The 12,500-nt window shown below is 41.2% G+C and overlaps 1 protein-coding gene across 1 annotated transcript in view; it reads right to left on the bottom strand.

Moving 5' to 3' along the window:
• LOC134469217 (MAM domain-containing glycosylphosphatidylinositol anchor protein 2-like) overlaps positions 1-12,500 on the bottom strand; it is a 187,753-nt gene that overhangs the window by 30,978 nt on the left and 144,275 nt on the right. Inside the window, exon 11 of the mRNA XM_063223357.1 lies at positions 12,246-12,394. Coding sequence (XP_063079427.1) covers positions 12,246-12,394 — 149 coding nt within the window. The remainder of the gene's footprint in view (positions 1-12,245; positions 12,395-12,500) is intronic.

Raw genomic sequence — 12,500 nt, 5'->3', positions numbered from 1 at the left:
TGGGTGACTGCTGCTTGCCAAACACCAATCGATTCATGCTAATGACTGAGTTTGACCTGTCAGTGTGTGTGTGTGTGTGTGTGTGTGTGTGTGTGTGTGTGTGTGTGTGTGTGTGTGTGTGTGTGTGTGTGTGTGTGTGTGTGTGTGTGTGTGTGTGTGTGAGAGAGAGAGAGAGAGAGAGAGAGAGAGAGAGAGAGAGAGAGAGAGAGAGAGAGAGGCTGTCTCTCTACATGTGTGGGCATATGTATCAGCACATTTACACAGACGTAAACAGTAGATACTGTATATACTGAAGAGGTGACAACCTCTCCATTAGCTCATCTCCAACAACAGAAACAGCAAGGGAAACTCAAAGACCTTTAAAGGGACACTGTGTGAGATTTTTAGTTGTTTATTTACAGAATTCATGCTACCCATTCACTAATGTTACCTTTTTCATGAATACTTACCACCACCATCAAATTCTAAGTATTCATTATGACTGGAAAAATTGCACTTTTCATACATGGAAAGGGGGATCTTCTCCATGGTCCACCATTTTGAATTTCCAAAAATAGCCATTTTTAGCTGCAAAAATGACTGTACTTGGACCATACTAGAAAATATGTGTTTATTACTTAGTAAACGTTCATGTAAAGATCAAACTTGGCAATAGGCAGCCCAGTTTCAATGAGCAGCATAGTCGCAGTACCTTTTTTGACCATTTCCTGCACAGTGTCCCTTTAAGAGGAAGACACAGACATATTTACAGTAAGAATCTACAAACCCAAATGAACATGCCATGATATTATTATACTACAATACGACGTTGTTATTGAGATTCGTGTTTGCTGTTGCTGGAAACGTGGAATGTTACCCATGCAAAGGGTGCAATAGCATTGCCTTGTCACTCAGGGCAATGGAGTCCACATTTGTTGCTGTTAAAATAATATTAGTCCAAGCATCAGCCTTATACGTATTCTATCAAACTGAATGACAAATATAGCGCAATCATGCGCAATACACAGTGTGTCTCATCTCCATGCGTCAGGGTCAGATTTTTACTATGACAAAACATGGATTATGTTCAGTGAATTGTAGTGTTCATTCTTACTGTGGGTCACAGTATATGCCTACTACATGTAGTGTCAGGCTGTTATCTAACATTTCCAGATAATTACTGATACATTTACAGATAATTAAAAACACACACAAATTATCATTGTGTAAACAAATCCCAATGATTTCCATAGCACTTCATATTTGGCTTCTTGCTTTGTAATTATTTCTTCTGCTCATTCTGTCAACTCCCACACAGTTTGTCATGTTTCTGCCACCCCGTTATGATGAAGCTCTGTATGTTTTGACTGATGGAATCATTTCCCACACACACAAATACAAACACACGCGCACACAAAATACGCACGCACATATGTACGCACACACACGCACACGCGCAAGTGCACACGCACACACGCACGCAAGCACGCACACACACACACACACACACACACACACACACACACACACACACACACACACACACACACACACACACACACACACACACACACACACACACACACACACACACACACACACACACACACACACGCACACGTACATGAACACATTGGCACACAAATAACCCTGCGTCTGAATCAGAATGCCTGGCTATGTGCAATTATGTGGAGGAGCACATCGATCGATTTCAGAGCAGCCCATAACCCAGCTGTGGATCAGTGACTGACAGCTCCTCTGAATGAGCACAAGAAATCAAACCAGGCTGAAGACACAGAACAATACTAAGAAAGGCAGACAGAACAAAAAATAAAAAGTGAATTGAACCAAGAAATGTTAAAAGATAAAAATAGACAAAAGAAAGCCAAAACCAGTGATTAACAGGTGGAGAGGAAGTGAGGACAAGATAGAGTCAGAGCTGTGTAAACAGGTACAGAGAAAGGCAAGAGAGAGAGAGAGAGAGAGAGAGAGAGAGAGAGAGAGAGAGAGAGAGAGAGAGAGAGAGAGAGAGAGAGAGAGACAGAGAGAGAGAGAGAAAGAGGAAAGAGGGAGAGAGAGAGAGAGAAACAAGAACAAAAACGAGAACGAGAATGAGAGATGCAGGCAGGCAGTGTAGTCAGGCACAGAGAAAGGCAAGAGAGAGAATTACGAACCGATGCAAAAGAGTGGTAATGAGTTATGAGGATGAGAGAGAGAGCGAGAGAGAGAGAGAGAGAGAGAGCGAGCGAGAGAGAGAGAGAGAGAGAGAGAGCGAGCGAGAGAGCGAGAGAGAGTGAGAGAGCGAGAGAGAGAGAGAACAAGAACTAGGACAAGAACAATAACAAGAATTAGAGATGCAGGCAGAAAACAGATGAAGACAGAAAACAGCATAGAGAGAAACGGCAAGTGTGTGTGTGTGTATGTGTGTGCGTGTGTGCGTGCGTGCGTGCGTGCTTGCGTGCATGCATGCTTGTGTGCGTGCGAGACCATACACATCTGTACTATGTGTGTGGTGTGTAGGCGTGGTATGTTTATGTGTAGTATAGTGTAGCATAGTGCTATACAGTGTAGTGTATGCCACTGCTCACTCCCCCGGTTTGGCATCTGATGGTGGCCTTGATTGGAGCCGTGTGAGACGCTTCGAATGAGCCCTTCAACTAAAGGCTGCATTCTCCATTCAAAGGCGCCTCTCTCTCCTCTCCAAAGGCCTCCTGCTACAAGCTCCTGCCAACGCGGCATGCTCCATTATTGAGGCGCCGGAGCAACCACCAGGCCTCAGCGCTAACTGTTAACTCAAAGGGTCTGAACACCAGAAGGATACAGGGCGATACAGGGCGATGGGATGGTAGGCTGTGGACAGGCTCTCTCTCTCTCTCTCTCTCTCTCTCTCTCTCTCTCTCTCTCTCTCTCTCTCTCTCTCTCTCTCTCTCTCTCTCACACACTCTCACACACGCACACGCACACACACACACACACACACACACACACACACACACACACACACACCTCATTTTACCAAACCACAACACGCATACCACAGCACCCCATCGTCTCACTGCAGTGCACATCAACTCTGCTTCAGTTGTGTTTTCTGAGTCTAAATCGAAAAGTGATGATTTATGTATGACACACACACACACACATTTATGTATGATTCATGTGTGAGATGGTTCTGCTCTGTTTTCTCCCAGAATTGCACTTATCCCTGTGGTTGCAACCATCTCTCAGACTCTCAGACGAAGTAACCGCTTAACGGGAATATGCATTTAGAATACAAAATGGCTGTGACTGCATTATGTCACAGATAGTTTTTTTTCAAATGAAAATAATAAAACTGAAAATAATTGTAAGCACCTTATAGTAAGTCATAAGGTAGAATATACAGTATTCAAATATTACATATTCTAAAAATTAAAAATGTTAATAAACACATTTTAAAAACATAAAATGGTCATTCTCAGAATGAAGCTCAGCTGCGAAGATCTTACAAAAAGTGCTGCCTTTGACACCGACCTAACTAGTCATAACATAGATGGAATCCTCACAAAAAACAGAATAGGTCTAACCAAACATGTCTAAAATTGAATAGAAATACATTTCTTTTGGACATGTAAACTCGGTGCGGGGACATGGACATACACTATGCATAGAGTGATCAGTGCCAGTAGCCCACCGTGTTGAACAACCTTCACTCATTATCCTAATCATACCTACACTTTACAGCAGGGGCCAAAAAGGCACAACATGGACCCTCACATTTACTACACTTGGCAGCTGCTGTGAGGTGAGGTGATTCTGGGACAGAGGTTAGAGTTGCCATGGCAACGCACTTAGCATGATAGTTTATTCGCGATTGTCAAAAAGAGAGTCCTGGACAATTTGTAGAAGAGGGAGCATTTTGGATATCATTCTTTTCAAGTCAAGTCAAGTCAGCTTTTATTGTCAGTTTCTTCATATGCACAGGTCATACAAGGAAAATGAAATTACATTTCTCTCTCTATACCATGCAAGGATGTAGACATACAGAGGACTGACATTTACAGAGTGACATCAAGACAGGGCAAGTAACAGTGATGGAAAAATAACAGTAAAGTGATGAAGTAATAAATAATAACTGAGCATTTAACATTGGTGAGTGACAGTGATGGACCAGTGATAAACCAGTAACAATAAGTGATAGAGTAATAAATGACAATGTAACATTGAACATTGAACATTTAACATATAGGGGAAAAGAATGGAAGACATAATAATTACAACGTGCAGTGCTTAACATCAGCGATAGTGCACATGTAACCAACGAAATTCTGTACGAGGGAATACCAAGGGTGAGCGAGAAAACTGCTGTAAGGAGAATGAGACTTGCAGGACACTAGCAAAGGCACCAAGAACTGCCAGCCAGCAAACTGGTGCTGTGGGAACCGTCGCATGGGTGCCGGTCAAGAGGACGCCCCACACTAACTTAAGTGGACATACTTAAGAAGGACGCAGGAATCCAGAGTACCAGTGAATTGAAAAGATGTATGGAGAATCGGGATGATTGGAAGCTCGTCTGAAGGCTCGTCTGAGGACGACCTAGAGAGACAGCAATAATACTAGCAAAACCCCTCCCACCCCATACAGTGATGCAGCAGGTGATGATGTTCTCAATGGTTCCTTTGTGGAAGGTGGTCATGATGGCTGGTGGGGCACTGGCATGCCTCAGTTTGCGCAGGAAGTAGAGGATTTGCTGGGATTTCTTGGCCAGTGATGCAATGTTGGTGGTCCAGGAGAGGTCATCACTGATGTGCACTCCAAGGAATTTTCCTCTCCACAGCAGCACCATCGATGATCAGTGGCAGGAGTTGGCGGTGACCTTTCTGGAAGTTGACAACAATCTCCTTTGTTTTGCTGACATTCAGTAGGAGGTTGTTGTCGCTGCACCACTTGGACAGGTGGTCCACCTCTGTCCTGTAGTGTATCTCATTGCCGTTGGTGATGAGACCCTCCAGAGTTGTGTGCAAACTTCACCAGGTGGTTGGTGCTCTGGGTTGTTTTGCAGTCATGTGTGAGCAGGGTGAAGAGCAGAGGGTTGAGCACACACCCTTGTGGAGCTCCTGTGCTCAGCGTGATGGTGACCACTGCTTGTAGTCTCTGGCACAGGAAGTCTATCAGCCAGTTGCAATGGGAGGTGCTGAGGACCAGTTTGTGCAGTTTCTTTTCCAATAGCAAGCTGCCAGGGTCATTCAGAACTAAAATACTCTGGGTGTCATTTATAAGTCAATAACCATCTTTTCCCTCTACTTGATAAGGGCTTTCAAACTTGGTATGAAAGGGGTATACATTGCATTGGGGACCTGTACATTGATAATACATTTGCCTGCTTTGACCAACTGTCCCAGAAATTTAATCTGAACAATACTCATTTCTTCCGCTACTTACAAATTAGGGATTTCGTACGCAAAAAAAATCACAGTCTTTCCTGACAGTCCCCCTCTCTCATGCCTATATTCTTTATTGAAAGGTAATTTTCTTGGGACTTCCGGTCAGGCGACATCTCGGATGGCTGCATAATCATAGAGCTCCCCGGTGATTTTGATTAAAATACCCCAGATACATTCAAGGAGATGCTGAAGTAAAGTTTTTCGGAAATGAGTAGAGGAAGGGGTTCAAGAAAGAGCAAAAAACCACAACGTAGTGAGATTGGCGTGGAAAGAATTACAGAAATGTCGGATAGCCGAAGCAGCTCGCCACTCATGGAGGAAGAAGAAGGGGTGCGAGCAGCTAGCTTGCAAAGTATAATGAACGAGCTAAAGGACTTTCGAAGAGATAATAAACAACACCTCGCAGAGATAAAACAAGAACTGCGCCGAACGAATGATAGACTGGACGAGGCAGAGGGAAGGATTGACGAAGTGGAAAATACTTTGATGGCGGTATCCTCGCTGTTGAAAAAACTAGTAAAACGCAACGCAAGCTTGGAAAGGAAACTAACAGATCAGGAAGGTAGAGCACGAAGGGACAACATAAGAATCTACGGTATACCCGAAGGAGATGAGGGCGATAACATGACAGACTTTGTGCAGAATCTGTTTAAAGTGTCACTGGATCTGCCGCCTGACATGAACATTGCAATTGAGAGAGCGCACAGAGCCCTCACGGCTAAATCCGCCGACCCGGAGGCAAAGCCCCGCTCAATCGTTGCCAAGTTTGCCAGCCATGCCGTAAAGGAAGAGGTTATCCGTACAGCATGGCAGAAAAAAAAAGTCTTCCACAACGAAAACCGCTACTACGTGGACCACGATTATCCCACTGCTGTACTGAAGAGACGCATGGAATATGCCGAAGCAAAAAAGGTTTTGAAAGCGAAAAACATCAAATTCCGTACACCCTATCCAGCAAAGCTACGAGTGTTTTACGCTGCACAGGATACATGCGTGTACCAGACGGCGAGCGAAGCAACAGCGGATATGTCCAGAAGAGGATTCCAGGTCCCCATCATACCTGCTCAGCCCGACCCAGACAGCGGGGAGCTCCAGCTCCTGTCCTCATGGACGGTGGTGCGGAGCAGAGGCGCAGGAGCCTCTCGAGGACGGGAAGAAGATTGAAAATGCAAGTTCATGTGATCACGGTGGACATTAAGCTAAGAAAAGTCACGGACTAAGTGAGTTTACTTTATATTCACTACGGTGGTAATATGCAGATAATATTAAGATTTTGATGGTTTTTTGTTTAAATTTGCAATTGATAAATAGAACCGGGTCACAGTAGCTTATGTTATGACCATATGGGCACAGCCATCTCAAGGGGCCCTCTTCATTGATGGCAGAGGAGGCTTATCCCTTTCAGGGTTTGTTCACACCATCACGACACCCTTAAGGGCTCATTCTGAAGGAGCCTCACATTTGGAAGCTAAAATTCTACTTTCAGATGCTTTCATAATATTTTTGTTTCATTATTATCTCTCCATGTTCAGGAGACTACTTTTTGAGTGTATTCTATATTTTTCTGTTTGTTTTTATTTCAGTTCTTTTGTAACCACAATGTCAGGTATGCATCTAAATTCCTACATGAGTCCATGGCTACCACATCTAATCTAAAAATAATATCTTTTAATGTCAACGGGGTCCTTAACCCAATTAAGAGGAGTAAGATTTTAAGTAAAATGAAAAAGGAAAATGCACAAATAGTGTACCTACAAGAGACACACCTTAATTCTACGGAGCATGAAAAACTAAAAAGAATGGGATTCTCAAAAGTTTACTACTCATCCTACAAATCAGGTCACAGACGAGGAGTAGCTATTTTGATTTCTCATAAGGTCCATTTTGAAAAAGTAAAAGAATTAAAAGATAAGGAAGGCAGATATATTTTAGTTGAAGGGAAGATAGAGGGAGTGGAAATAACTCTACTAAATGTATATGTTCCTCCAGGTAGTGACTTTCCCTTTTACAGAAGCTTATTTGATCTAATGACTGTGGGGCCTGGTATTGTTATCTGTGGGGGCGACTGGAATATTCACCTTGACCCTAAGCTTGACCGCTCTAAACCATCTAGTTTAACTCCATTACATAAAAAACTGAAGGCTCTCATGTCAGACCTGGGGATAATTGATCTTTGGAGAGATTTTCATCCAAGTAACCATAACTATACACACTATTCCTACCCTCATGGTCTATATGCCAGAATTGATTATTTCTTTATTTTTAATCAAGACCGCCATAGAATGGAAAACTGTGAAATAGGAAATATTGACCTGTCTGATCATGCACCTCTCTCTTTATCACTAAAAATCACAAACAACATTAGAAATACACTATGGAGATTAAACACTAGTATATTAAACAATGAACAATTTAAATTGAACATGAAACAGCAAATAGTAAGAATAATAGCAGAAAATGATAATGGAGAGGTTGGTTTTGATATTGTATGGGATACACTGAAAGCTATTCTTAGAGGGAAGATTATCTCATACTGCTCATTTAAAAAGAAAGAGAGGCAGGCAATACTATCAGGACTGAATAAGGAGTTAGATAAGCTTGAAACAGAGCACAAAAGAGATCCACAATCAGTCCCCCTCTTAAAACTGAAGAAAACCAGGAGGGAAATAGATGAACAATATTCCCAAGAGATACAAAAAAAATTAGTGTATACAAAGCAGAAATATTATGAAAGTGGTCCTAAATTTTCAAAGTTCCTGGCAAGGAAGCTACAGAAGCAACAGGCAGATAGCACAATTTATAAAATAAAGGATCCTGTATCTAGAGCTGTTGTATACAAACAAAAGGAGATACAAACTGCGTTTCAAAAATTACTACACGCAATTATATACTCAACCAAATTTAGCATATGAGAACCAAACCAAAACATTCTTGGAGTCACTTAATCTGACCAAATTGTCATCTAATCACTGAACTGAAGAAGAGCTGAATGAGGCGATCTCCAGAATGAAGGCAAATAAATCACCAGGCCCAGATGGGTTTCCCTCTGAGTGGTACAAGACATTTAGGTCGGAATTGGTACCAAGTCTTCTTCTGACCTTAAATACGGCCCTGAGGGAGGGAAAAATCCCACCATCCTGGAAAGAAGCCACAATTACAGTTATCCCAAAAGAGGGAAAAGATAGGCTAGAATGTGGATCATACAGGCCAATTTCAGTTCTCAACACAGACTACAAACTATACACTTCCATTCTGGCAAAAAGACTTGAAAAGATCCTCCCACAGATCATACACACAGACCAAACAGGTTTCATCCTGCAAAGACAAACTCACGACAATATTAGACGGACATTACACATATTGAACCACATTCAAACAAATAAATTACAAGCGGTTCTAGTTAGCTTGGATGCACAAACGGCTTTTGACGCTGTCAGCTGGACATTTCTGTTCAAAGTGCTTGAGAGATTTGGATTCAATACAAAATTTATACAGGCAATTAGCAACCTATACAGTAATCCATGTGCAAGGGTGAAAATAAACGGATATCTAACAGATAAGATCAAGTTAGAACGAGGCACAAGACAAGGGTGTGGACTGTCGCCACTACTTTTTGCAATTTACTTAGAACCTCTTGCCCAGTGGTTAAGACAGTCTGAAAACATAAAAGGTGTAACAATAAATGGAGATCAACATAAGGTTGCATTGTATGCAGACGATGTCCTTCTTCATTTAGAAGAACCCACTAACTCACTTCCTGAACTATTCAATCTTCTGGACACTTTTGGAAAATATGCAGGATATAAGCTTAATATTCATAAAACACAAATTTTAACATTTAATTATACTCCTCCAAGACAAATTAAAGATGCACTTTTATTGGGATGGGATCAGACGACATTGAAATATCTGGGAGTGGTGATACCAAAAGATATGTCATTACTAGGTAAAATTAATTATGATCCTCTTGTGTCAAGAATAAAATCAGACATACAAAGATGGAACACTAATCCATTTCTAAGTCTCATTCAAAGGGTTGAATCTGTGAAAATGAACATTCTCCCAAGGCTTCTGTTCTTGTTTCAGTCCCTGCCCGTCGAAATTTCCTCTAAACAATTCTCAGAGTGGGACAAAATGATTTCCAGATTTATTTGGCAAGGCAAAAAACCAAGAGTGAGGTACAAAACCTTACAACTGGGAAAGAAAAATGAAGGGTTGTCTTTGCCAAACTTGAAACTCTATTTCCTCTCCTCTCAGATAAAAGTTCTTTTAACTCTGTGTAATCAACATTACACTGCTAGATGGAAGGACATAGAATACTCACTGATAAAGAACCCACCCATAGACACTGTACTTGGAAATTCAGACTTGAAAAAATTCATTAATACAATCCAAAATCCATGGATAAAATTTCAACTTAAAATGTGGAATTCTGTAAAAAAGGATTATCAGTTACAGGATAAACTCAAGATACTTAGATGGTGTGCTTTTGACCCACATTTTAAACCAAACAAACTAGATAATAGATTCAAGGTATGGATAACCCACGGTATAATAACATTCTATTCTATAATGGAGAAAGGGACTTTGAAGGATTTCCAAACACTGCGAGAAAAATATGGCCTAGGAAGGCAGGACTTCTACAGATAGCTACAATTACGCCATTACTTTGACCAAGACATTAAGAAACATATAGATACTGAAGATACAATAATCAAGGTAGTTCTGTCAGGAGCTTATTCCTCTCTGAATAAAGGTCTTATATCAAAACTATACCAAGCATTTATGACCAAACAAGTTCACTCTTCAGAATATGTTAAGAATAAATGGGAAGTAGAAAGCAGTCAAGTCATATCAGAAGAAGAATGGTCCAGCTGTTGTGAATTCCAATGGAAATGTACTAATTCTTATACCTGGAGAGAATTTGGTTGGAAATGTCTGGTCAGATTCTTTATCACCCCAAAGCAGAAAGCACATATCTCAGCGGGGAGTGCTGATTGCTGGAGACTGTGTGGAAGTCAGGGGGCCAATCATTGGCATATATTTTGGGATTGTCCTGTAATCACACAGTTCTGGTCAGAGATACACAGGATGATGGAAAACATATTTGATTTAATTATACCTTTTCAATTTAACATTGTGTGCTAGGAGATACTTCTTTCCATACAAACAGAGAAGTGCACTTGAATAAATATGTATTTGGAGTTTTGATATCTGCTGGAAGAAAGACTATTACAAGGCACTGGTTGCAACCAGATACACCCACTATAGAAGAATGGACTGATATAGTAAATGATTTATATTTGATGGAGAAAATTACCTTTTCACACAGACTGCAAATGGAGAAGTTTGTGAAACTATGGGCGGAATGGGAAATTCAAAGATGAACACTACTTGCCTGATTCCTTAACATTTTGTGTATGCTTACATATGTAAATGCCTGATCTCTGTGGTGTATTTATTATTATTATTATTATTATTATTTTATTATTTTCTTTTCTTTTTTCTTTTGTTTTGCTTGTTGATTTGTCTTTGTCTTGATGTTGTTCGTTCTCTTATTGTTCAATAAAAAAAGAATAATAAAAAAAGAAAGGTAATTTTCTTAATAAAGGTAGGGTTTCTATGTTCTATGCACACATAATGGCTACACATAGTCCTTCTCTCTCACATATTCGAGAACAATGGGAAAACGATATGGGTGTCTCACTTTCTGATGAGGAATGGGAAATGGCCCTCACGAGGGTTGATTCTTCATCTATATGTTCCAGATATGCCCTGATACAGTTTAAAGTTTTACATCAATTGCATTTCTCTAAAGCTAAGCTAGCAAGAATATTCCCTAATAAAAGCCCCATATGTGATAAATGTAAACAAACGACAGCAACATTGTACCATATGTTCTGGTCTTATTCGAAACTTAATAACTTTTGGTCATCCTTTTTTGATACCATGTCTCAAATATATGGTTTTGATATTCAGCCTTCTCCTTTAATTGCAATCCTTGGCATAATACCGGAATCTGACCAAGGTAGTTTACCAGCCTACCTGCAGAGGGTGTTTGCCTTCTCCTCTTTGCTGGCTAGAAGGCTCATTCTTTTCAAGTGGAAAGACACAACTCCTCCAATACACAGCCACTGGATAAGGGACATGATGCAGAGCCTTAAACTGGAAAAAATAAGAGGTACACTAAATGGCTCCCTCCAGTCGTTTCAGAAAACATGGGACCCTTTCAGGTACATTCAGAAGATGCGTGGACTCATTGCCCGGTCTGGACATTTGAAATAACAATCTTTACTATCCTATGTATGTACAATGAATGCACTTTTACTTGGTTTTTGTTTTTGTTTGTTTGTCTTTTGTTTCTGTTGTTGTCTCTTTGTTTCCAGTTTCTGTTGTATTAATGAGAAAATCTTAATAAATAAACAATAAAAAAAAAAGAGAGAGAGAGAGAGAGAGAGAGAGAGAGAGAGAGAGACAGAGAGAGAGAGACAGAGAGAGAAAGACCATTGGGTTAATGTCATGCTGGTCTCAATTTTGCCCCCAGTGGCGTAATTACGCATGTCGGTTATTTCTTTGAAAAAGCAAAAAAATATGATTTCTTTTTTTTTTACATCCGGGCCGGATCGAACCCTCTGGCGGGCCGGATGCGGCCCGCGGGCCGTATTTTTGACACCCCTGGTGTACGCCAACCCCATTTATCCTCAAGGCAGTGATCAATGAAAACAAACTTAAGAGTTTGACTGAAGAGTTTGAAGCATTCTAACTGTAGGCCTACAGTACAGCACACAGTATTTGACCTCAGTATTTGAAAATGTCTGGTTACTGCCCTGGTGCCAAGCTTACCTGGCGTATGCCCAGGCGGTAGGCCACAATGCTGTCCACGGCATCAGGGTTCATCTGGGTCCACTGCAGCTTGAAGCCGTAGACGCGCGGACGGTTTTGCCATATGGGGCTGTACGTGTCGTAGTAAAACTCCGGAGCATAGGCTTTCGCTGGAGCAGAGAGAGAGAGAGAGAGAGAGAGAGAGAGAGAGAGAGAGAGAGAGAGAGAGAGAGAGAAATGTGCACAGTAAGTGGGAGGGATACAAGGATATAAGGA

The sequence above is a fragment of the Engraulis encrasicolus genome, chromosome 18, assembly GCF_034702125.1.
Source record: "Engraulis encrasicolus isolate BLACKSEA-1 chromosome 18, IST_EnEncr_1.0, whole genome shotgun sequence".
Lineage (NCBI taxonomy): Eukaryota > Metazoa > Chordata > Actinopteri > Clupeiformes > Engraulidae > Engraulis > Engraulis encrasicolus.
This window is presented reverse-complemented; position numbering and strand designations above follow the sequence as displayed.